This window comes from Balaenoptera borealis (assembly GCF_965194805.1).
Source record: "Balaenoptera borealis genome assembly, chromosome: 2".
NCBI lineage: Eukaryota > Metazoa > Chordata > Mammalia > Artiodactyla > Balaenopteridae > Balaenoptera > Balaenoptera borealis.
In genome coordinates this window covers 184012755-184038221 of record NC_138867.1, presented here as the reverse complement: position 1 = coordinate 184038221, position 25467 = coordinate 184012755, and the positions used below count along the sequence as shown (strand labels likewise).

At 59.8% G+C, this 25467-nt stretch overlaps 1 protein-coding gene and 1 long non-coding RNA gene across 3 annotated transcripts; one reads left to right on the top strand and one right to left on the bottom strand.

The window, feature by feature from the left end:
• Positions 1 to 3352: 3352 nt before the first annotated feature.
• Positions 3353 to 20737, top strand: LINGO3 (leucine rich repeat and Ig domain containing 3). Of its 2 annotated transcripts, none has more exons than XM_082380017.1 (2): positions 3353 to 3485; positions 14775 to 20737. In XM_082380017.1, exon 2 carries the CDS (start codon positions 14821 to 14823, stop codon positions 16597 to 16599), a length of 1779 nt encoding a protein of 592 aa, XP_082236143.1. In that variant the 5' UTR covers positions 3353 to 3485; positions 14775 to 14820; the 3' UTR covers positions 16600 to 20737. The 2 variants fall into 2 exon arrangements, with proteins under 2 accessions (XP_082236143.1, XP_082236142.1); XM_082380016.1 differs by lacking the exon at positions 3353 to 3485 and adding an exon at positions 11190 to 12601.
• LOC309623286 lies at positions 9187 to 13070 on the bottom strand. Its single transcript, XR_014241307.1, has 3 exons — positions 12932 to 13070; positions 10936 to 11178; positions 9187 to 9656 (listed from the first exon to the last, which is right to left on the bottom strand). It is a non-coding gene; the product is annotated as an uncharacterized lncRNA (long non-coding RNA).
• Positions 20738 to 25467: the final 4730 nt, after the last annotated feature.

Here is a 25467-nt window from a genome sequence, read left to right as displayed (position 1 = left end):
GCCCCAGGGGCCTGGAGCCCAAGGCCTCAATCCCTCTGCTCTCTGGCCTGCCAGAAATCCAGGACTCTGCTCCCGTTACAGAGGGAAAGCCACTTGTCCAAAGCCATACCTGAGGCTCCCAGGCCATGTGACCCCTCCCTCCCCTGGCCCCGACCGCCAGTCCTGCACATCTCGCCAGAGAACGAAGGAGAGAAGAGCTTTTAATTTTAGAAATAGTTACTGCCACCTAAGGGTTCCTGCTGGCTTTCCCAGGCATGAGGACGCAGGATGGGGAGAGCCATGGCCCCGCGACACTCCCACCCAGAGGGACACACGGGGGCTAGGGAAGCCCCCTGGGCTGGCAGCCACCTCCAGGCCCCCTGCCCCTGCCACAGCTCCCCCATCTGGAGCCACCCTCTCCTCCCAGGGGGTCTGTCTCCACGGCAACATCCCCATCTCAGGTGGTCGTAACCTTGGCGACCAGGTACTGCTGCCCCACCACCTGGGAGGCTGGAACCCCCGGCCGCATCCCCTTCCCATGCCCCCCCTCGGCCCCCACGGCAGCATCCCACTGGGAATGCTGGGCCGGGAGAGGCCACCCAGCCGCTGAGCCCACCTCCCTCCCCTTGCTGAATGCAACGGAACAGCAATGACGATGTGCACATTCTAGCCGGTTGCTGAGGACCTACTATGTGCTCCCAGGCTCCCTCTTGGCGCACAGAGTAGGTTGATGCTGACCATGGACAGAGAGAAGACAAGACAGTGGTTTTAGGCAGCGGTAGATGCTTCCCTACTCAGACCCCCAGAACCTCCACCTCCAGGGGCAAAACCTACAGCCCTCAACGTCACTGAACTATTGGTTCAGTCAGCCAGTACTTACTGGACACCTACTCTGTGTCTGCTGGAGCTGCGGCCGAGAAGAAGGCAGGGCCCACGATAAACAGGATAAATCAGTAAATTACACAGTGTCTTAACTGGAGAGAGTGCCGAGGAGGCAGAGAGGGGACAGAAGGAGGCAAAAGGTGGAGCCATGAGTCAGGAAGGGGTGAGCCGGGCTGATGGCTGGGGGAAGGCGCTGCAGGCAGACAGGACAGCTGTGCAAAGGTCCTGAGGCGGGCAGTGTCCGAGACCTCATCCTGCTCTTCAGCCAGGCTTCCTTCCGGAGCAATGAATGCAAGCTGGGCAGAGCCACTGAGCGCCCTGGTGTCCCCCTGTGGACACTGAGGACAATGATGTCCCCCTCCATCACTGAGTGGGGTCTCTGCAGCCCTAGAAGACGGGTACTGTTTGGGTCCCCGTTTTACAGATGTGGAAACTAAGGCTGCAGGGGAATCTCCCACAGTTCCACAGGCAGGAAGTAGGTTCGAACCCTGACCACCGCATTGGTTACCCCCTTCTCCCTGCAGGACTCATCTCAAGCACCCCCTCCTTGGAAAAGCATCCCTGACCCCCAGCCTAGGCTGGGTACCGGGTATCATCTGCTGAGTTTTCCGCCACCCCCTTTTGTGATAATCTCACAAGTCTGCTCCCCCAGGCCCATGGCAAGCCCTCCCCCACTGCCACGTCTCCTCCCTCCGGCCCAGCGCTTGACCTGGTACACAGACCTACTGGCACACAGTAGGAAAGTGCTTGCTTTCCTAGAGCCCTGGGTGGCAGGTATCAGAGCCTCATTTTACAGAGGGAGACAGAAGCTCAGAGCTGGGAAGCGACTGCCCTGAGGTCACACAGCCTCTGCAGCAGTGACTCCTGTATGCGGGCGCTGGGCTGTCCGTGGGGGTGGGGAACCAGGAGGGGGGGAGCCCACGTCCTCCTCCTGGACCTCTGCTGGCCAGGAAAGGGATCTGCCCCCTTGTCCCATGGGGACCTGGCCTGCGGCCTCCTGGGATGCGGTTTCCAGGCCTCTGGCCAACACGACAGTCTGGGAACGGAGCCTGCTTGAATCACAGGTGGCTGAGCTGACGCCAGGCCACCATGGAAGCAGCTGGGAAGGCGCAGCGGGCAAGGAAGGCTGGTGGGGGTGGAATCACGCGAGGTTACACGCCTAGCTCCCCGGGCAGCCAGGCCCACCTTGAGCCCCTCGCTTGGGACAAATAGTATCTCTGAGCCTCGACTTGCTGATCTGTGAAATGGGAATAATAAGTGTCCACCTGTAACCATGACCCTGCAGCAAGCACAAGAGGGCCCGTGTTTAGAACGGAGCCCAGCATATAGTAAGTACTCAGTAATCTCGCTAATTAATCGTGTATTAGAATGATGGTTGGGAGGGGGAGGGTGCCCCCTCCCCATCCTCTGCCCCTGCGCCTCCCACACTGCAGTAATGTCCTGCCTCTCACACTGGACTCCACAGCGTGAGCTCCCTAAACAGGGCCGATGCTGGTCAGGCTCTGTCCTGGGGGGTCAGGACACGCCACTCCTGATTCCATTTCTGCCCTGGCTTGCACAATATCCCAACCTGGGAGTCAGGGTAGGGACACTTCACCCCAACTTTTAGTGATTCTAGGACATCTGCTCCAACAAGATGCCTTTCATCAGATGAGGCAGACCTCCCTCCTAACTTGAGGTTCCCAAGCTTGGGGGTGCCCACGGCTCCCCAAACCACCACAGTAAAAGTAAAAGGGTCATTCTTTCCACAAACATCCATTGAGCACAGCATTGAGCTGCAGCATAAATAAGCGATTACAAACTGGCCAACAAAGGATGCAGGGAAAGGCACTCCAGGCAGAGGGAACAGCGAAGGCCAAGGCCCTGAGACCGGCAGGAGCCTGGCATGTTTGAAAAGGGGCAAGGGGGCCTCACTGGGAAGGAGTGAGGCGGCCGGCGGGAGGAAGGCATGGGTAGGGAAGATCCAGAAACATACACCGAGTTTAGACATGAATCTGAGGGCAACAGGGAGCCGTAGCTGGTTCTAGAGGCCAGTGGTTAAGCATCCTCTGGGGCCCAAGTGAGGAATGGGCCTGGAGCGCTGGCTGGATCGGAAGAGGCTGGGGCAGGTATCCAGGTGCCAGGTGGCGGAGGCCTGGAGAGGGGTCAGCGAGGAGGGGCCAGATCCCAGAGGGTCACAGATGGGGAGCCCTGCGTTTCCTGCACCTCAGCCTCTGCAGACCCACCAAAGCCATGGCCACAGGGGTGGCCCTCACTCGCGCCACCGCGTCGGGTGCGCACCGAGCGGCAGGCGCTCCCGGGTCCTGGACGCCCTGCCCTTCCCCCGCCCGCCGCCCTGGCGCAAGTCCCGGCACCTGCGCGCACGTGTCCTCGCGCACGTGTCCTCGCGCCCCGCAGCCCCGCACAACTGCCTGCGGTCGGGTCACCGCGCAGCCCAGCCGGCAGGCCGCGCGCACGGCCGAGCGCAGCCCCACGCGCCCCCGCTCCGCGCGCCGTGGAGGGCGGCGGCGGGCACGCGCCGGCGGCGGCGCGCACGGTGGACCCGGGAGGTGGCGGCTGCTCTTGTCGGCTCCGGACGGCCTCCGCGCCGCAGCCCGCGCCCTGTCCGCGCCGGAGCCGCCCAGGTGAGTGGCCGCGCCGGACACCGAGACCCCGCTGCGCCTGCGCTCCGCAGCGCCCCCCCCCCCAAGCCCCCACCCTCGCCCGGGGACCACTCTCACTGAGCGCCCCTCCCGGGCTCATTGCTCCTCGCCAGGCCCCCAGCGCTCCCCCTGGAAACTTTGGGGGGCCACTCCCCATGCTGGGGTCCCCCGTTCCTCCCCTGGGGAGCCGAGGAGCAGGGAGGCAGGTGGGCTTCTCTCTGGGGCAGTGGGTACGCCTGGGGGGATGCGCCCCCTTCCATGAGGGGAAGGAAGGGGGACTGGCTGGGTCTGGGGGTGGACGACGGTCGGGATGGTAGCGTCAGCCCCAAGCCTTCCTGCCCTCCCCTCCAGCGGGGTCTGGTCCAGCCTAGGGGGTGCCGAGCTGCCAGGAAGGAGAAGGAAGCGTTTGGGGTCCACACCAGGACCTGCTGCATCCCTGGGGCTGGGGACAGCTCAGCCGGGTGGGAGGGATTTGGGAGCACAGGGCCAAGCCCCCTGCACTGAGGGCCTGTGTCCAAGCAGCAGCAAGGATGGGGTCGGGGGAGCTTCTCTCCATCCCGTGAGGTTGGGCATGGGTGCCCCCCAGGGCCTCTGGGGCCAGGCCTGGGAGGCCACTGAGCCCCATTCAACAAGTTGTGAGGGTGGGGGACAGCACCTTGTGCCTTGCTTGATCTGGGTGCAGGTGCAGGAAAGGACCCGGTCCTTATTTTTGAGACCGCCTTGTGACTGGTTTTTTCAACATGTGCCCCAGGCACTGACAACACAGGCACCCCGGCCCCCCAGTTCTGAGGAATCAGAACTTCTGGGGTTTGTGCCCCAGAACCTGCATTTTTAACAAGCAGTGCCATGTTTGTACAGAGGTGGTTGCTGGTGGGGGCATGGGGAGGGGGTGTCTGCTGCAGTATGGTAGCAGCAGAGGGACCATCGGGGGCTTGATGGGGGAACTTTCAGGGATAGCAGGGCTCTGAAACCTGGGGCAACCCAGGAGGGCTCCCTGGAGGAGGTGTGGAGGCTGGGAAGGCTATGGCGTGTGAGTGCCCAGAGGTGGAGGACACAGGGTCTCTGTGGATGAGACTGGTGGAAACCAGGTGCAGGCAAGCGGGGAGAGGTCTGGGGCCGTTGGGCTGTGGGCATACTGCCTTGCTCCATTCCCCACTGAGCTGGAGTGGCAGCCATCTGAGACAGGATCTGAGCTGGAAGACCCCGTGGGCCCACCCCATAGGCTTCCCCCGCAGATGCAGCTCCTCCGCTCTACCTGGATAGCGTGGGGAGATGGGACGGGGCCGCCCAACCTTGGGACGAGGGCTCAGTAGGGCTAAAGCCAGCTGTCCTCGGCCTGCTTCTCTGTTCCCCGTCCCAGCTGGTGACTTCCGGCAAAGGACAGCCCCTCTCTGAGCTCCAGTTTTGAGATGGACATCAACACGGGATGTAATAAATGGAGGTGCATTGGACCCCCGGCATGGGGCTGCCATGAGATAGATGCTCTGTGACTGTGGGGCAGCCATGATCATCCTCTCTGGTACCCCAGCAGCTCTACCTTGCACCTGCTCGGCCTCAGTGTGCTCATCTGTAGAATGGAGGGGGCTGCTCCTAGCCACCCCCGCATGATGCCTGGGATCCGAAGGTGCCTTGCTGAGTGGGAATTACAAAGCAGATCTTAGGCATCAACTTGATTTCTCTTCCCACAATGCTGTCATTCTTGGGCTCCCCTGAGTCACCACCTAGTCACCAGGTAGAGAGCCCCTTGGAGAACTCTCCAAGCAAAGCTTGTCCTGGGTGGGCCCGGGCGAGCCGCACACCACCCCATGTCAATCCTGGGCCTCTTAAGAGGACCGTCCATCCACGCTCCAGTAGGGCTCTGGGATTCAGTGAAAGGGAGCTGGCATCAGACGCGGGTTCAAATGTTGACTCGTAAGCTGAGTGCTGCCAGGCGAGCTGGGGACCACTCTGACCCTCAGTCTCCTTTTCTTCAAGTGGGTTTCGTTATTCCCCCACCTCGGGGCTCGGCTGGGCTAGTGGCTGAGCGGCTGTGCTATACAGTGGGCATTCAAAACGTGGTTCCAGATCTAGAGGCCTCACCTGCAGAGGGCGGTCCACAGCCCCCCTGCACAGGCTGGCAAGGAAAGTGGGTCAGGAGGCCCCCAGCCCCCCGAAGGGTTAACAGGGACTAACGGCAGCTGGAGGCTAATTAGGGCTTAATGAATTGTCATGGATCAAAGGCCCGGGAGGGCCCGGATCTAGGACGAAGGATGCACCAATCCTGAGGGGTCGGCAGTACGTCCCCAGAAGCAGGCCTCAGGGGGCCGGGCGCTGCTTGTGGCTGGGCCCCACCTCCCAGGTCGGTCTAGCCGCTCGAACAGGGAACGCTTCGAGGACCTGCCAGCCGCACTGCCCTTGCTCCCTCTGGCCCCAGTTGTGGCCCCGGGGACAGAGGGGCTGGCTGCAACCATCTATTCCCCCCGCCCCCACCCTCCTGGTGGGTTCAGCTGCTGCCTGCAGGCGGGGGCCTGGCTCAGCCTTGCTCAAGGGAGTGTTCAGCATACCCCAGCCTGAGAGGGGTCCGGAGGATGAGTCCCATGTGGCCTGTCGGGGGCAAAAGCTGGCTCAAGATAGAAGGGGTGGGAGGGGGAGGGGCCCTGGCCAGGAGGGAAGGAGGGAGCTAGCTACCTGGCCAGGGGTCCTGGGGCTGGGCTGCCTCTGCTCCAGGGGAGGGGCCCCGGCAACCCCAGCCCCCTCGGCTTAAGAACTTCCTGGTAAATTTGGGTAAAGGACAGCTTGGGGCGAAGGGGAGGAGGGGTCTCCATTTCCCAGGTCCTGCCTGGGCGGACAGATTTCGGGCTCCTCCCCCGGGGTAGGTCCCTGCCCTGCAGCTGAGGCTGATGACAGACCCTGCGGGGAGCTCGGCCCCTCCACCTTCCGCCCAGAAGAGCAGGCGCACAGCTCTGGGGAGGCCTCCACCCACCCCCCTTCAAACCTGCAAAGACCCTGCGTGAGTCTCCTGAGGCTGCTGCCGCAAATCACCACAAACCTAGTGCTGAAACCACACACACCGATTCTCTGACAGTCCTGGGGGTCAGGAGTCCGACTCGGGTCTCACGGGGCTAAATGCAGGCGTGGGCAGGGCCGGTCCTTCCGGAGGCTCCAGGGGAGCAGCGGTTCCCGCCTTTTCCAGCTTCTAGAGGCGCCGCATCCCTGGCTCGCGGCCCCTCCTGCATCCTCACAGCCAGCAGCGCGGCATCTCCCGTCTCTCTCTGCCTCTGACCCTCCCGCCTCCCTCTTATAAGGACCCTAGGATGACAGTGGGCCCCCCGGGGAATCCAGGGTCCTCCCCGTCTCAGGGTGAACTGTTCAGCATCCTTAATCTCATCCCCCTTTGCCACGTAAAGTAACACGCGCAGGTTCCAGGGATCAGGTCGTGCGCGGGCATGTTTGGATGGGGGCGTTGTTCTGCCGACCACAGACCCCCACCTCCCCCGTTCTTCCTCTCCGTAGCCCTGTCCACACGTGGCCTCTGTTTTACTCCTTCTGTTTATCACCCGTGGATGAGTGGCAGGGATTCCGTCCATGTTGCTCAAAGCTGTTTCCCTCAAAGAGCAGCGCCTGGCACACAGAAGGTGCCCATTCGGTGCTTGTTGAATGAATGAACAAATGAATGAGCGGATGAGGTGAGGACTTGGCCGAGGGCAGAACAAGGCCTCGGGGCGCCCGACCCCAGCCGGCACCCAGTGGAGACTTTTCTGAAGGCGCCCAGGTTATGAAGTATCTTCTCTCCGACTTCTCACCTGCCACTCCGTCAGCCCCGGGAGGCGGCTGTCAGTCACATGAGTCCCTTTTGCAGAAGAGGAAGCTGAGGCTCAGGGCCTTAAAAGTCTCTTCCAAGGCGGTCGGGGGCGGGCTCTGATGGAGACCCGGAAGAGCTCGTCCTGGCGTGGGATTTCGCTGATTCTCTGCTTCATTCGTTGGATATTCTTGGGCCCTCGGAGCACCCAGCTCTGTGCATGTTGGTGGTAGGGGGTAGAAGGAGGACTAACGTGGTCCCCGCCCTTGGGACAGTGCTGTCCAGGCAGGAGACACAAGTTTCCAGCCTCAGATGATGCGGGGTGACAGGGCCAGAACACACACAGCCAGACGCATCTTCAGACTCCAGCTCAGATACGTCCTGCTCCTGCCCAAAGTCCGCCCATGACGCCCCCGCACTCTCAGAATCAAGTCCCAACACCTCACTGTGGGTTCAGAGCCCTGCGTGGTTCCACCCTTGCCAACCCCGACCCCCCAGACCCAAACTCAGACGCACCCTGAGCCTCCAGCCTCAACCCCCCTTTCTGTCCTCTGAGCACCAGCCTATTCCCACCCCAGGGCCTTTGCCCCGGCGGATCCCTCCACCCGGAACACCATTCCCCGGCCTTTTGCCTGCTCACTCCTGCCCGCCGCTCAGGACTCAGCTCAGACAGGCCCTCCCGGCCATGCTGGACAAAGCATCAGACCAGATAACAGACCCCCACTTTTCGCAAACGATCTACTTCATGGATGTGTTTGCATGTCTTGCCTGTTTGCCCACCCGACACGATGCTCAGTGAGAGAAGCCAGACGCAGAAGGCCACACAGGGTGTGATTCCATGGATGGGAAACGTCCAGAACAGGCAGATCCACAGACACAGAGAGTGGGTTGTCAGGGGCTGGGGCAGGGGGTAGGGGGTGAGTGCTCATGGGGACAGGGCTTCTTCTGCGGGTGATGGAATGTTCTGGAATTAGAGGTGATGGCTGCACCTATATGTGAAAGTACTAAAAAAAACACTGGACACTTGAAATGGGAAAAAAACACCCCGAGGAAGGCCCCGGTGCTGCTGAGCCCCCAGCACCCACGCTTGGCCCACTGGGGTTCAGAGGGAGAGAGGGAGTCCTGGAGTGTGGCCAGGGCAGACCTGCCCCGGTGGGATTTGCCCCTCGCTGGGGAGAAGAGATGGGAAGGTTCTCGGCCACCAGTCCCGAGGCTCTGGCTCCCCGGTGTGGAAAATGAGGGGGGGTGGCCCTGGGTATTCGGGGGGTCTGGTCTGCACCACGCTCAGCGTGAGCGGTGCTCAATCCACGTGGCGAGGAGTTTTTCCCACACCAACAGTCACATGGGGACTCAGCCCCAACACGGCTGCACCCGCAGCCCAGGAAGGGCCAGGCTGGCCCCCAGGGCCTCCTCCACCCTTGGCCACGAGCCGCGTGCTCGCTGACCATGGCGTGGGGGGAGGGAGCCTCGCTCTGCCAAGGGCGGCCCCGGGGCCTCACAGTTCTGCCCGGCTGGCACAGGGCAGGCTCCTGGGTCTGCAGAGCTGAAGGAAGTCAGGGTCCCACGAGGACGGGCTCCCACCGCCCCGACCCTGGAAGAACCGTGGGAGGACAGGGCGTGGAGTCCTGGATCCAAGTCTTACATCTGCTTCTCACCTGCTGTGTGGCCCTGGGCAAGTCACTTCCCCTCTCTGGGCCTCTGCTTCCCCATCTACAACACAGGCTGATAATCAGCCTGTCTCCTCCTGGGGCAGCCACTGGATGCCTGCTCTGTGCCCAGCATCCTCTACGACAGCGGGTCTCACCCGGGCGATCCCGCCCCCCAGGGAACGTGGGCGATGTCTGGGAACGTCTGTGGTTGTCACGACTTGGGGGCTCCTGGCGTCGATGGGGTGGGGGTCAGGGGTGCTGCTACACACCCCACAGTGCCCAGGACGGCCTCCCACAGAGACTGATCCAGCCCCGGAAGTCAGCGATGCTGAGGGACCTCACACAACCCCAGTGCATTCTGAAGGTGGGGACACTGAGTCCTGAAGAAGGCAGGGTGTCTGTTGAACGGTGGTGGGTGAGCTGGAGCCCATGCTGACAGGAGGGGGGTTTGGAGTGGGTTGGTGGTGGCCTGGCGGTGGCAGAGATGCAGAGCAAGGTGGATCTGGGATATATTTGGAGGTGGAGCTGACAGCACCTGGTGATGGATTGGCCGGGGGTGTGAATGAGGAGCTGCCAGGGGACGGGTGACGTCGGGACACTGTGGGGCCTCCGGGCGATGTCAGGGATGTGGCTGGTCCCCAGGGCTGGAGCTCAGGAGAGACACAGGGTCAGGAGTCATCAGTGAACAGATGGTATTTAGTCCTGGGTGGAGAGGGTGGCAGGTCCCTGGGGGGAAAAGGAGTGTCTGGAGGGCAGGTGGTGACCTTGACCGCCCTGTGGGTGTCACCTCCCCCAAGGCCCCTGCCTCAAGGAGGAGGGAAGGGGCAGAGAAGGTGTCGAATCAACATGGACCTGTCCACACAGCCTCATTTTGCCATCCAGCACGGCCCCACTGAGTGGCCTTTGCCAGCCCCGTCCCTCCCAGCCCCCGCCTGCCCTTCCCACCACCATTCACAGCTGGCTGGCCTTCTCACCACCTTTCAGGAAATGGACCCGATGCCCTAAAAACTTAGCAGCAAAAGCAGGACTGGAAGCCAGACCCCTACCCTAATCGGGACCTGGGATCCTGGCCTTCTAACCCCACCTCAAGGCCCAGGCCTCCAGGCGAGGAAACAGGCCCAGAGAGGGTGACTCACTTGCTCAGGGCGCCCAGCCCTCCACCGAGACCACCCTCCCGCGAGCTCTCCCGCTTCCCAGTCCAGCCAACGTCGGGGTAAGTGAATGAACAGGGTTGCTAGAGACAGAGTCAAGTCCCCGCTGCTCCCTCGCCCAGACCAGACCTTCCCACAGTGGAGGGGCCAGAACCCTGGGGTGGAGGGGCCAGAACCCTGGGGTGGAGGGGGAGGCCTCACAAGCTCCAGCCCAGTTGCGAGTCCACCCACCCTGCACAGAGATGACAGGCCCATGCTGGGGGGAGAGGTTATAGCTCACAAACTGGGTCACAGCTGGAGCAGGCCCCGCTGGGTGCCAAGGACCAGCTATCCTCTCATCCCGGGAGCAATTACAGCGCGAGTGCTCCGAGGGCGCCCCGGGACTTGCCCCCTTTGACAGGCGAGGTTCAGAGAGGGTGCATTTTTCATTGGAGGTTACACAGCGCGTCAGAACCAAGGTCTCTGCCGGCCTTTCTGCTACTGTATCACAGTGGCTGTGCCCTGGCCGTGCTGACCTCTCGTCACTTAAGTACTTCCTTCCTGATACTGTTCTGCGACAACTATTTTTTTAAAAATTCTTTCCAACTTAAAAAAAATTTTTTAAGTTTGTAAAAAGTCCACCTTCCTCTCTCTGCAGCACCCGTCCCCGGCCTCCTTGGCTGAACGGCCTAGTCCTGCTGCCCCCCCCACCCCCCTGCTAGGCTCCCTTTCTCCCTCCCTAAGTCTTTGTATGAATGTCCCTTTCTTGGCAAATTAGATCACTGCAATCCCCTCAACACCCCCTTCGCCCTTTTCCTGGATTTATTTCTCTCCACTTATGGCCACCTAAGGCGGGAGAGAGTGTATTTACTTACCTCTTTTATTATCCGTGGGCTCCAAGAAAGCTGACCCCTTTGTCTCACGCACTGTGTGTCCTCAGCACGTGGAAAATGCCTGGTACAGTAGATGTTTGTTGACTGACCGATGGACGGAATCAACGAATGAGAGGAGACCAGTGTTAACAGGATTTGCGCAGGTGATGATGAAAACAGGTCCAGCAAAAACAGAGCCGTAGTTTGAATTCTAGCTGGATGAACTGCCAGGACCCTCTCCTGCCTCTGTTAAAAAATATAAAAAAAAAAAGATTAGCGAGTGTTACAGGGTGTAGCACCACCCCACCTCACTCCGAGACTGTCCCCTGCCACCTCTGACGTGCGGTGTGAACCTGAGAGGGTGACTTATGTTGCTTTGAGCCTCAGTGTTCCCATCTGTAAAGTGGGCATGACAGTGGGGACCCGCCCCTGTGAGGTTGTTGTGGGAATTAAACGGGCCGATCCAGGTGGAGCCTTAGCCCAGGGCTGGCCCAGAGCAGGGGCTATAGCAGAGTTTGCCATTTTGATGAAGATGATGATAATGATGAAGATGATGTTTCCAGTCCAGGAAGAGAGACCAGCTTTGAACAGGGGTTTAAGGTGCATTTCAGAGAGCCTGGGGGGAGGGGAGGGGTAGTTTAGTGCAGAGAGTCACCAGGGAAGTGACAGTGGGGGCGAGACCCAAATAAAGTCAGGGAGAGAGCCATGAAGGGACAGTGGTCTGGGTCTTGCACAGCCCGTGCAAAGGCCCTGGGGCAGGACCATAGCGGGCATGTTGGAGAAACAGCGAGGAGGCCTGTGGGGCTGGAGCAGAGAGCGAGGGGGAGAGAGGGAGGAGGGGAAGGCAAGGAGGGGCCGGGCGCATGAAATTCTCTCCTGCAGAAGGAACAACGCAGGCAGCTCTGCCCCCACAAGGAGTCTGTTTGGGGGCGCCGAACAATACCAGCCATTTCCTTCTTGGGGCAGAGCCAGGGAGGGCCTTGCTCCCCCAAAGCAGACTGCTGAGGAGCTGTGCCCCATCCCCGGCTGGGGGACAGTTATCCCTTGACCACAGGGAGCGGCCTGGGCTGGGATGGCGACCTGGGAGTGACCTCAGAGCCCCTTTAACGTAGAAAGAGATGGCTGAACAGGGGACCATCAGTTCTGTCATGTCCCCTCCTGGGACACGGCCTCTCCACATGCTGTCCAGGGCAACGACACGGGAGAGAATGACCTAGAAAAAGAGCCTGGGAAAGGAGTTTGCCTCGGGGAAGGATTATGTTCCCTGCAATGCCCAGGTCGGGATTAAGGACAGTTGCGGTGGGAAGGCACAACCAGATGCCTCTCGCTCCCTCCCTCTGCCCCCCTGCTAGGTTCCCCAGCCGGGGACAGGGAGCTAAGACCTGTGACCTCCTGGAGGCCAGGGGCGCCTCGGTTTGCTCATGATGTGACCACACTCTCCACTACGGCAACTCCCTTCCCGCCTCTCACAGTGCTGTCCCGAATGGTGTGTGAATTCCCAGGTGTTTCAGGGGCACCTGCGCTTGTGGTTATGTGCCCACCCAAATCAAGAACTGAGTTTGGTGTTTGATTTTATTTTGCCATGAATAGGACTGTGCCGTCTGTGATTGTTTGGCAACCTTGATTCCCCCTGGCCTCCTGTGGAACTACACCTCAGCCAGCTTTCCTTGTGGGTACATTTGAATCTCCCAGCATTCCACAATAACCATAGATTATGGCTTATTTGATCCCCTATTGATGGGTGCTTAGGTTAGTTCCATTTTTCCTCCATATAACTAGATCTCAGCTCTCTTTTTCTACTGAGTACATACAGATCTCCTTGATTCCACAGCAGGCACAGACCACAGTTTATTTAACTAATCCCCTATTGATGGACACTTAGGTTAGTTTTGGGATTTTTATTCCCCCCCCCATATAACTACATCTCCACTGTCTTTCTTCATTGGTACATACAAGTCTCCCTGTGTTCCACAGCAGGCACAGACCACAATTTATTTACCTGATCCCCTATTGATGGATATCTAGGTTAGTCACAGTTTCTGCTGTTCCAAACGACTCTGCAGCAAACCTCCTTGTTCACTCTGCTCCCATGTGTGAGTTTTTCTTACGGATCCATGGATATTCCTTTAGGTCTTGTAGCTGCCATAATGAAATACCACAAACATGGTGGCTTAAAACAACAGAAAGTTATTCCCTCTGTTCTGGAGGCCAGACATTCAAAATCAAGGTGTCAGCAGGGCTGTGCTTCCTCCAGAGATTCTAGGCGTGGATCCTTCCCTGCTTTTTCCAGCTTCTGGTGGTTATTGGCAATCTTTGGTGTCCCTTGGCTTATAGATGCATCACTCCAGTCTCTGCCTTTGTTGTCACGTGGCCATCTTCCCTGAGTGTCTGCATCCAAATTTCCCTTTTCATAAGGACACCAGTCATTGGATCAGGGCCCACCCTGCTCCAGTGTGACCTCATCTTAAATTGATGACACCTGCAAAATACAAACTCTCCCCCCCAGTGACGTATGGTTCACCTCTGGCATTAAGCTACTCGGGGCTCTGTGTGTGTTAATGCTCACCTAAAATTCCCAAAAGGGCCCAGGAAGGCCGGAGCTGGCCTCACCGCTGTTTAGCAGATGAGAATCTACAGCCTGGGTCCTTGCTGAGCTGGGCCTGTGGGAACAGTGAGGAAACAGGCAGCAAGGATGTGTCAGGGGGAGTCAGGGGATGCCTGGGGGCTTCAGCTGCTAAGATGCTGAAAATAGCTGCCTGGCCAACGGAGCAGCACCCTCAGGCTGCCATCTGCCTATGCCCTCCCCACCCCCACCCACCTTGGCCCCAGGATCTGGGCTGCAGCCCAGCAGAGTGTGGGGACAGGGGATGGAGGGCCAGCTGGCTGTCAGGAGAGATGGAGCAACTCGGAAGGCGCAGGTGCAAAGGCCCAGGCGTGTTGGCATCTGTCCCTCCGGGCCTCCCCAGCCACATCATCCAGCCTCCGTGACCCCTCCAGTGCATCTCCCACTCCCCACCCCCACTCATTGTACTCCTAGCCTCGCCAGCCACTCCTTCTGCCTCAGGGCCTTTGCACTGGCTCTTCCCCCAGCCTGGAACCCTCTTTCTGCAACACCCATGGGCCCTTTCCTGGTCATTCTTTGGGTCTGTATTAGCTTCCTGTTGCCAAAAACAAAGTACCACAGACTGAGTGGCTGAAAACAACAGAAATCTATGCTCTCCCAGTTCTGGAGGCCAGAAGTCTGAAATCCAGGGGTCTCAGGCCATGCTCCCTCTGAAGTCTCCAAGGGAGGGTCCTTCCTGCCTCTCCCAACTTCTGGGGGCCCCCGCCATCCTTGGCTTGTAGACGCATCCCTCCAACCTCTGCCTCTATCTTCACGCGGCCTCTTCCCCTCTGTGTGCATCTATGTGTGAGTCCAAACTTCCCTCTTATTATAAGGACATCAGTCATTGGATTCAGGGCCACCCTAATCCAATATAACCTCGTCTCAACTCAGCACATCTGCAAAGACCCTATTTCCAAACGAGGCCCCCTTCCCACGTACCAGGGTTAGGACTTAAACGTTTCTTTCGGGGGAACACAGTTCAACCCAGCACAGGGTCTCAGCTCAAATGTCACCTGTCCTGGTCTGAAGTCACCCCCTCCATGGACCCTGATCACCTTGATCATCCGTCCACACTGCTTCCCTACCCAGCCCTTGGGTAGACACCCCAGAGGGGGATCCCGGGTCCCACGGTGGGTAATCGCTTCCTGAGCGCGCTACTAGGATGGGATGGGCCGGGCCGGGGTGGCGGGATGGCGGGATGGCGGGATGCGGGTGCTGACGCTGCCCCCGCCCTCAGGTGCCCACGAGGATGGTGGCGCGGCCCTAGGCCCAGGCTCCGCACCATGACCTGCTGGCTGTGTGTCCTGAGCCTGCAGCTCCTGCTTCTGCCCGCGGCCCCGCCCCCCGCTGGGGGCTGCCCGGCCCGCTGCGAGTGTACAGCGCAGATGCGCGCGGTAGCCTGTCCCCGGCGCCGGCTGACCGCGGTGCCCGACGGCATCCCGGCCGAGACGCGCCTGCTAGAGCTCAGCCGCAACCGCATCCGCTGCCTGAACCCGGGCGACCTGGCCGCCCTGCCGCTGCTGGAGGAGCTGGACCTGAGCGAGAACGTGATCGCGCACGTGGAGCCCGGCGCCTTCGCCAACCTGCCGCGTCTGCGAGTGCTGCGCCTCCGCGGGAACCTGCTGAAGCTCATCCCGCCCGGCGTCTTCACGCACCTGGACAACCTCACGCTGCTGGACCTGAGCGAGAACAAGCTGGTCATCCTCCTGGACTACACCTTCCAGGACCTGCGCAGCCTCCGCCGGCTGGAGATGGGCGACAACGACCTGGTGTTCATCTCGCGCCGGGCCTTCGCGGGGCTGCTGGCGCTTGAGGAGCTGACCCTGGAGCGCTGCAACCTGACGGCGCTGTCGGGCGAGTCGCTGGGCCACCTGCGGGGCCTGGGCGCCCTGCGGCTGCGGCACCTGGCCATCGCCGCCCTGGAGGATCAGAACTTCCAGCGGCTCCCGGGCCTGCTGCACCTGGAGATCGACAACTGGCCGCTGCTGGAGGAGGTGGCCGCCGGCAGCCTGCGGGGGCTCAACCTGACCTCGCTGTCCGTCACGCACACCAACATCACCGCCGTGCCGGCCGCCGCCCTGCGCCACCAGGCCCACCTCACCTGCCTCAATCTCTCGCACAACCCCATCAGCACGGTGCCGCGAGGGTCCTTCCGCGACCTGGTGCGCCTGCGTGAGCTGCACCTGGCCGGAGCCCTGCTGGCCGTGGTGGAGCCGCAGGCCTTCCTGGGGCTGCGGCAGATCCGCCTACTCAACCTCTCTAACAACCTGCTGTCCACGCTGGAGGAGAGCACCTTCCACTCCGTCAACACGCTGGAGACGCTGCGCGTGGACGGGAACCCGCTGGCCTGCGACTGTCGCCTGCTCTGGATCGTGCAGCGCCGCAAGACCCTCAACTTCGACGGCCGCCTGCCGGCCTGCGCCACCCCAGCCGAGGTCCGCGGCGACGCGCTGCGCAACCTGCCGGACTCGGTGCTCTTCGAGTACTTCGTGTGCCGCAAGCCCAAGATCCGCGAGCGGCGGCTGCAGCATGTCACGGCGGCCGCGGGCGACGACGTGCGCTTCCAGTGCCGCGCCGAGGGCGAGCCGGCGCCCACCGTGGCCTGGGTGACGCCGCGCCACCGCGCGGTGACCGCCGCCAGCGCCGGCCGGGCGCGCGTGCTGCCGGGAGGCACGCTGCAGATCCGGGACGCGCGGCCAGGGGACAGCGGCACCTACACGTGCGTGGCCAGCAACGCGGGCGGCAACGACACCTACTTCGCCACGCTGAGCGTGCAGCCCGAGCCGGCCGCCAACCGGACCCCGGGCGAGGGCCGCAACGACACGCAGGCGGCCGCGCGCTTCCCTCTGGACCTCACCACCATCCTGGTGTCTACCGCCATGGGCTGCATCACCTTCCTGGGCGTCGTCCTCTTCTGCTTCCTGCTTCTCTTCGTGTGGAGCCGCGGCCGCGGGCAGCACAAGAACAACTTCTCGGTGGAGTACTCTTTCCCCAAGGTGGACGGGCCCGCCGCGGCTACCGGCCAGGGAGGCGCCCGCAAGTTCAACATGAAGATGATCTAAGAGGCCCCGGCCCACCTCCCGCGGCCCCCGCCGCTGCGCCTGCGCCGGAGGCCACGTCTCCGTCTCCGCCCAAGTCCACGCCAGCCCGTGGCTGACCCATCTGACGACCATCTATGCGTTTCCCGTAGGGGGCGGCCGCAAGCCGGCTCCTGGCAGAACTTGCCCTTTTTTTGTAGAGACCCAACCACAGGACTGTTTTTTCATCAGGATGCATCTTTTGCAGAGTTTCTCAAGCGTTTTCTTAGGGTTTCACCCTGTCTTCCTGCCCCTGGTGTGGTCGCTGAGCTGGGCAGGGGGCGGGGGGGTGCTCAGAGGCCCAGCGTCCTGGGCGTAAACCGCTCACACCTGGTGGAGATGGTCTACACCTGGAACCCCACGGAGGTCAGCAGGGGCATGTGAAAGCCCTCACTGTTCATACCTGCACGCACACACACACACACACACACCCCGCCCCCGTCCCTACACCAGAGCACACACTCACACCCGGAACATACAACCAGACGCATGCCTCCAGAGTGGAACACACACACCCCACACCCAGCTGACACTGAGCAGGCGCCCCCAGCTCCAGAGCTCACCAAGGGCGCGCAGGGCCCTGGGGAGAGGCCAGCCTGCACCCAGACATTCAGCTCACACCCAACTCCCGCTCAGCTGGCCACCTTGGGGCAGATCTCAGGCGCTGTGCTACTGTCTCGCTGAGGAGGTCAGGCTCACCCTGAGGCGGTCCAGCACGCAGGATGGTCCCAGACCCCTGCACCCAGACTCCCGCCCGCCAGGACCTGTTGGCCAAGCAGGGTGGGCTGCCTGCTAGGAGAAGCCATTTCCCTGGTTCCTCCCACCATCCCTCACAGCTGCCACCTGCTTCCTTGCCCTCACCACCCAGGAGGGACAGCCGTCCTGGCCCCTGGCCCAGGAGCATGGCTTCCAGGTGTCCCTCTCCAGCAGGCCAGTTGGAGTGACCTTCAATCCCGAGTCTGCACCACCCCTGCCCAGTCCCATGGCCCATTGCTCACCTCGGGAAGGAGACCAGAGCGTGGACGGTTCTCAGGGTCCCTGTTATGGGCATGGAAGGGGCAGCGACCGGGAGAAAGGCCAGGACAGAGGTTCAAGCTACAGGGAGGCCTGGACCTGGGTCGTTGGGAGAAGGTGACAGAGACACCTTGGTCTCTGCAACGTTGGGGCAGATCTTGGGCCAAAGAGTAGAGAGGGTCACAGCAAGACTAGCTCAGGTGAAAGAAGAGCTTCCCCAAGGTCACTGCCCTGTTGCTCTACAGATAGTGAGTTCCCAGTCACTGGGGGTATGCAAGCAGGAGCTGAGGTTTTGCAGAAGTATTCAGATACCAGACAGGAACCGTACATGACCCTGCCTCGCCCAGCCTGGTCCTTGCCCCGACCCTCTACCTCGGCCAGACCAGTTAGGGCATCACCTGGGGGAAGGGGCACAGGAAATTTTGTGTGGCCTGGCCCTGGCCAGAAGGGAGGTTAGACAGTATTCTCAAGGACCTTGTAAGAAGGTTCAAAGCCAGCTCTGTGCCCTCGCAGCTGTGTAATCTTTGTTGGCAACCGAGGACCACCTGGACCATTCGTGTCCACGTCTATAAAATGGGTCTGACGGTCAAACCTATTGCTACATACGTAGAGGCCAGGCCCGTGGACAAGCTTGATGATTGACTTGGATTCTGGATCCCTCAAGATCTTTCTGAGATGAGCCAGAGAGAAAGCTGTCCCTCCTGGAAGTTTTGCACAAAGGATTCAGCCAGAAGGTGGAAGGGGACACTGGCCATTCTCCCTGGGCTGGAAACACCGGGAGGCCCTGATCCTGCTTCCACAGTGTGCACATGGGCCAACAGGACTGTGTGGCAGGCTGCTGACCACAGCCAGCCAGGGTGGGGACCCCACCCAACCCCACCCAACCCCATTCATGACAGGAAGTAAGGGAGGGCCGAATGGGGTGTCTAGCAGCCCTACACAGAGTCGAACAGAATGGACTAGTTTTGTTCCCTTAGCATCCTCCTGACCTTGGTTGCCACGACAACACTGAGGGCCCGTCAAAACGACATCCAAGTGCCTTTAACATCATCAAGACAGGAGGGAGTATGTTCTCAGCAGTGTTAGGACTTACAGAAGGTCAGCATATTGAGATCTCCCAGACCCCTCTGCCTGCCCCCTGTCCCAACATCAACCAAGACCCCTAGCCCCTGCCCTCCACCCCTACCCTGCTGTATTTGGTTGGAATCCAATAAAAATGAAACCAATTTAATAACAAACTTCAGGGTTTTTTAAAATTCTCATGGGAAGCATGGGGGCACAAAGTAGGGGCTGCTGGGGGTCCCTGAGGGAGATGCCTGGCTTCAGCACCAAAGCTGACCCTGAGTCATAGGGCATTTGTGGAGAATGACCCATGTGATAAGGTTAGAGGTCACACTTCAGGAGTGCCCGTGCTGTTCCCAGCGCTGTTCCCTGTGCTGCCTGTATTCACTCCCCTGTGAGCTGGGTCCTGTTATGACCCCATTTTACAGGTGGGCAAAGGGAGGGTCAAGTCCCCAGCTAGGGAGAAGCAGGGTGCTGAGAGGGACCAGTGGCACTGGGCTGTCCAGGGGAACTCTTGACCTGAGCTCGGTCCAGGGGCAGAGCCAGCGGCAGGGAGGAAAGGAGAAATGAGGTGCAGACCCACTCCGTCCCTGCTGCGCCTCCGGAGCTGGCGACTTCTTCCCCTGGGGCTTCCCCTGGCCAAGGGCAGCTGAAGGGGGACCCGCCCCATTGGTGGCTAGAAACCCAAGGCGGGGCCCCTCAGAGGGGTGTCTGTGGCCTCAGTGCTGTGTGGCCTGGGGGAAGTCGCTGCCCCTCTCTGTGCAGTGTGCTCATCTATAAACTGGAGGATTATGGTCCTCTTTTATGCAGGGAACTGTTTGAGCTTCCTATGGCTGCTGTAACAAAACTTAGTGGCTTACAACAACTGAGATTTATTATTTGACAGCTCTGGGGCTCAGAAGTCTAAAATGGATTGGCAGCTGGTCCTTCCGGAGGCTCCAGGGGAGCATCGGTTCCCGCCTTTTCCAGCTTCTAGAGGCGCCGCATCCCTGGCTCGCGGCCCTTCCTGCATCCTCACAGCCAGCAGCGCAGCATCTCCCGTCTCTCTCTGCCTCTGACCCTCCCGCCTCCCTCTCATAAGGACCCTGTGATGACGCTGGGCCCCCTGGGAATCCAGGGTCCTCCCCGTCCTCATCTAATCAGCAGCCGCTTCCCCCTGCCGTGCCACGTAGCATATTCACAGGTTCTGGAGATGGACATCTTTGGGAATGTAACCCTGCGCGCCACAAAAAATGGAGGCATTTTTCTCAGAAGTGCCAAGTCGTGAGAAATTCGGGAGGATCTGGCATCCCGAGCCCTTGCTCAGGGCGATGCCAGGGATGCGGAGAGCCCGGCCCCAGCCCCCGCAGGGCTCCAGAAACACTTCTCAAATAAAAGAACAGCTTTACCATCTGCAGAGGGTTTGACCCTGATGTGGGATGGCCGGCCAGGGCTGACACACAGGGGCCACTTTTCAGGGTGAGCTGAGGCAATCGGTCCCCATTTCTAGGCCTCAAGGGAGGACTGTCCATTGGGGCTCAGTGGGGTGGTAGGCACATTGGGGTGCTGAGCAGAGGTCAGCTGGCATCTGCTCTCCTCCCCCACAAAGGGCCCCCAACCACTCCAAGGAGGGGTCATCTTGAGGCAGGCAGGGGGGTCCCTGGGCACCAGCTGCCCTCCACCCTGCCTGTCCTGGGTGGAGAAGTCCCCAGGGATGTCATTGCTTGTCCCAGCCTGGCCCTTCTGCCCACTCCCCAAACCCCACCCCAAGGTCAGGCAAGTGAGGCACTGACCTGACACCCAGAACTCAGTCATCAAGATCAATATTCTACAAACAAAATTAATTCATGCCCTGAGTCCACGATGGACACAATATCAACCTTTTAGATAAAGACAGGATCCACTCTGCCTTGGCATGACCCTGCCTCACTCCCCACACCCTAATCCTGGCCCTGGTGCCAATAAAACTTTATTTACAAAAACAGCCGGCCGCCCCCAGGGCCATAGTTTGCAAATAAGATGTTTTTTCTAATATTACATTATTATATTACAATGTTATTTATCTTGATTACTGGGTTGTTGTTTTTTTTTCAATCACCCTTTTAATGAAAAGATCATAAAATAACAGTTTCTCATCACTGTACATTAAGACTGCACACTTCTAAATGGAGAGATCGGTGAACTGCTTTACTATGACACTTGAGGATTGCATACCTGCAGCTCTGACCTGAATTTATCCAAACTCTCGAGGGAAGTGAACTCGGTGTGATGACTGACCATAGCGGTGGCCAGTACAGGAGTGCGATCGTGGTCCCCCCTTCCTGGGAAGGGCGCGTAGCAGGACATGATCCCTCTTCCAGTTCCCGATAAACAAAACAGCTATAACCCCATCCCTCCTCCTCCCCCTCGAGGTATTTGTGAATGGGCCAGTGCCCAACCTGAGGTCCCCCAACGGGGGAGGGGGGAAGCAAGTGATGGGTGGGGGACAGAGAGGTTCCCCTCAGCACCTGGCCCCCCGGGGCCCCGCCAAGGGGAGGCGGGGAGCCCTGGGGATCCTCCCGGCCCTGAGTGAGGTCTGTTATGCAGCATATTTGAGGTCAATAAATTACAGCAATAAATAGCAAGGTGAGGTAGGGGGAGGGGTTCCCGGTAGAAAATTAAAGTGGGGTGACAAGCCCGGCGGGGGGTGGGTGGTCCTAGGCAGGGGGTCCCGGGCAGGCTCAGTCCCCACAGCGCACACCCACCCCCTGATTTGGAATGTCAGACTGAGGTCAGGCCCCGCTCCACCACCCGCTCCTGGCATCGGGTTCACAGGTTCAGTGATGCCCGACTTGGCTCTGGGGAAGAGCGAGGGCCTTGGTCCCTGCAGGGGGCCGGCAGGGCTGGGATCCCTGGTCTGTTCTGAGGCCTGGCACCTCTGCTTTCGTCCCCCGCTACCAAGCCAAGGGGACAGGACAGATGCGGCCGCCTCTGCCCTGAACCCTGCCCTCCCGGCTGCCCAGGCCTCACCCCGACTCCGGACGGCCGCGGGCAGGGCGGCTGGGGTCCCTGGTGGATCGCACTCCTGCACACGGCCAGTCCAGTGCATTCTGAAGGGTGGGAGTCGGGGTAGCCCACGGCTGTGTGAGGTTCTGGAAGTCCATCTGGGTACAGATTGTTCGTTTCACAGGCTGAGGTGTGTGGTTATGCTGCGAGTCTCTGAGATTCGTATTTGCTTAAAGGTTCGTCGTTCCTTCTTTACCTTTTCTGCAATCCTGGAGGAGCCCCGGCGGTGTCGGAGCCTGGTCTGCCACTCGCTCGCCCCAAGTCTGAGAAATAAATACATTCGTCACTGCACAGACATATTGATACAAAAACAACACTGTTCAGAGCGTTTGCACCGTCCGTGCAGTGTTTGCCCAGTGAGCCCCTCCCACGGCCGGGGTGGAGGTGGGGGTTCTCAGGGGGCGGGGACCCGCTGGAGCTCACGGAGCTGCGCAAAGGTCCTGGCTTTTTGGCATGAGAGGGACCCTCACATCAACCCACCCGAGGGTCGCAGGCAGAGCAGCGGGATGGGGGCGTACATCCATCCCAAGGACCCAAGCCCGGGCTCAGGTCCTGCGGCCACAAGTGACAGCCACCCCTGCTGTGCCAGCTGGCAGGACCGCGAGGGTCTGGCCAGGAGGCCTGGGGCGGGTTAGCACGGGCCCAGGCTCTGTGGTGCCAGCTGGGCTGGGAGAGGCCGGGCTGGGAGGAGGGCTCAGGGGTCTCCACGCCCCCCCCCCAGGGCCTATTCAGAAGGGGCTCTGGTGGAAGCTGGGGTTCACTGGGACTGGCCTTTTATCTGCTGAGGTCTGAAACTGTATAAGTTTATGTAAACAAACAATGAGATAAATATATTAGCATCTTTTTTTCTGAGCCCATTGAGGTTCCATACGCATTCAAAATGTGCTTTGGTTTTAAAAATAGGTTTTGTGCATTTGGGTGTGAGCTTTTCTTTTTCTTTTCTTTTTTTTTTTTTTTTTTTTGTCGTGTTTATCCTCTTTCCTACATGACATCTGCTATTTTCTGTTTCCTGTTTCTCCGAAACATTCAGGAATTAAGTGACTAAAGCAGAGAACTGTAAGCCGCCCTTTGGCCTCCAACAGCCTAATCTCCTGGTGAGGCTGTAACACACGTCCATGCACACACTCAGGAGCACGCATTCCACATGAAACCAAAGGAAAAGGAAAACAAAACCAAGTGTCGTGTTAACCCCGCCTGTCCCACAAACCCTTAAAGTCTTAAATAGGAAACTAGTGTTTTGCTTTCTTGTTAAAATACAGAGAAGGGGGCTTCCCTGGTGGCGCAGTGGTTGAGAATCTGCCTGCCGATGCAGGGGACGCGGGTTCGAGCCCTGGTCTGGGAAGATCCCACATGCCGCGGAGCAACTGGGCCCGTGAGCCACAATTACTGAGCCTGAGCGTCTGGAGCCTGTGCTCCGCAACAAGAGAGGCCGCGATAGTGAGAGGCCCGCGCACCGCGATGAAGAGTGGTCCCCACTTGCCGCAACTAGAGAAAGCCCTCGCACAGAAACGAAGACTCAACACAGTCATAAATAAATAAATAAATAAATAAAAGAACGTGAATTTCTTTAAAAAAAAAAAAATACAGAGAAGGCTCGATATATGATACAATACTCAGGTGGGTACAACACTACGTCGCACGAAGGTCGTCGAGTGAGGGCCTCTGCGTCCAGTCCCTGAAGCTCTGCCTTGAACCACCTGCTTCACTGGGGTCCACGCCCAGGGGCGTGTGTGCAGCTCCCGCTACAGACTTCTGTCGTGTGGCTTAAGTGCCGACGGAGTAGGGGGGTCGGGAGAGCAGAGGCGCTGCAGGGGCCCCGCCCGACTTGCTGGAACACGAGTCCCCAGAGGGGAGAGGAGCGGCCTGAGGCCGGGGGCACCCCAAGGGCTCAGCAGGGCCCCGCGTGGCCCTCGTGCCCTCACTCCCGACACCCACCACTCGGGTCCCTGAACTCAGGCTCTGGTTTCAGCTGGAGGGTCTCTGGAGGGGTGGAGGGTAGGGGTTGGGGATGACTCCGGAATTTTTTGGTCTGAACTTAAAGTAGAAAGAAATAAAAACCTGAAGCAAAACGAAGAAGATAAAGCCGCTGGTCCAGCCCTGTGGCTGCAGCGGGCTGGGGACAGTGGGGCCGACCTCTCGACCTCGGCCTGGCCTTGCGAGCGCAGCTCTGGGCCCATGGACGTGTCTGAGGCTGGCGGGGAGCCCAAGGCGAGAGGTGAGGTTGGCGGGGGACTCAGGGCTGAGCCCATGGGTGGCAGCCAGCCTCTCCCCAGACTGCCCAGAGATGCCAAAGCAGAGCAGGTCCCCACCCTGCCGGGGGGTGGGAGAAGAGGTACACATCCCTGTGGTCAGCCCCTCCGCACTGGTCAGGTAGGGGCTGCTGCTCTCCCGAGGTGAGGCTCTTGCAGGCCCAGGGGACAGGATGGGGGGGGGTGGTCTCACTTCCGCCCCGTCCTGGCCTGGCCGGGAGCCGCCAGGAACTTGTCCCACCGTGTGGCTCCCGTCTCCCGGCACCTGCTCCTGTGCCGGGGGCTCCCCAGGGGCTGGAGCACCCATACCCCAACTCGGGCCCAGAGGAGAGGCAGCTCGGGCTCCCTGACGCCCAGGAGCACACTCAGAACACCTTCAGGGTGGCCGGCTGGCCACGCGCGCACGGAGGAAGTACAGGTGCCCCTTCTGAGAGGGGGCACAGGCGGGGGGCCCAGGAGGGCGACAGGAGGAAAACACAAGTGTCACGGCCACAACTGCCATCACCAACCAACGTCCTGTTCTCGCGAATTCAAGAGGTAGCAAAAGGTCAGAAGTCTCTCCACCTCGATGGTTTGTTTTGTTTTGTTGGCATCACCTTAAATTCTGTGCCTGAGGTGAGTGCCTTGCTTGCCTCACCCTAATTAGTCCTGGATGGGAGGCGTGGCCCAGCTGGGTGACCCCACAGGGTCTCATGAAGGAAAGAATAAGCACTCATGGTCAGCAGGGGTTTGGGCAGTGAGCAGGCCACTTCCTCGGCACCTCTGGTCCCTTCTGTTCCACCTGGAGCAGCCCAGGATTTGTGGAATCCTTGTCCCATATAATTGGCAAATCTTTCCTCGAGTCCGCCATTCTCCGACTGCATGATCCTGAAATCTGCCCAAATCACGGGCTGCCCCATGGATTGAGACAAAGAGTATAAATTCTATGAATTACAGAAGCTGAGTGCTGGGAAAGACAAAATATTGAATCAAGTTACAGACCCTCACACTTGAGAAGCTGGCTGTTAGCAGGTCAGTGTGGCCCAAACTGTGGCAGGAGACCCACTTGGAGGCCTCCGTGAGATGGAGTTGTCTTCTTTCCCACACCCAGGGGGCACCCAGCGATGGCCTGTGGACCCCTCTGCCCAGCCTGGACCTGCTATGTGACCACGCACGGACTCCAGCCCTCTCTGGGCTCACTGCCCCTACGGGAAACGAGACGGGGCGGAGGGAGAAACTCAGCATGAAAGACACTCAAGCTAGGAAGCAAGAACGTCTTTGCATCTTCGCATCTGCAGTGATTTCTTGGTTCTTCCATTACAGAGGGGAAGAGGCTGGGTTTCAGCTGAGACACCTCTCATGCCTCCGGGCATGTAGGGCAAGCCTCAGGCCCCCAGACAGCTTCGACAGTGTGTGCTTAAGCTAGAATTTCACACTGTCTGGCTTTCCCTGGATTTTCACTCTTCTTGATTTTCTGTGTATGGTAATTCTATATCAAATGCCTTTTTCTAAATCAATGCGTTAA

Bases quoted from the DNA above. Each gene is read 5' to 3' on its own strand.
- LINGO3 (XM_082380017.1), top strand. From the start codon at position 14,821: ATGACCTGCTGGCTGTGTGTCCTGAGCCTGCAGCTCCTGCTTCTGCCC.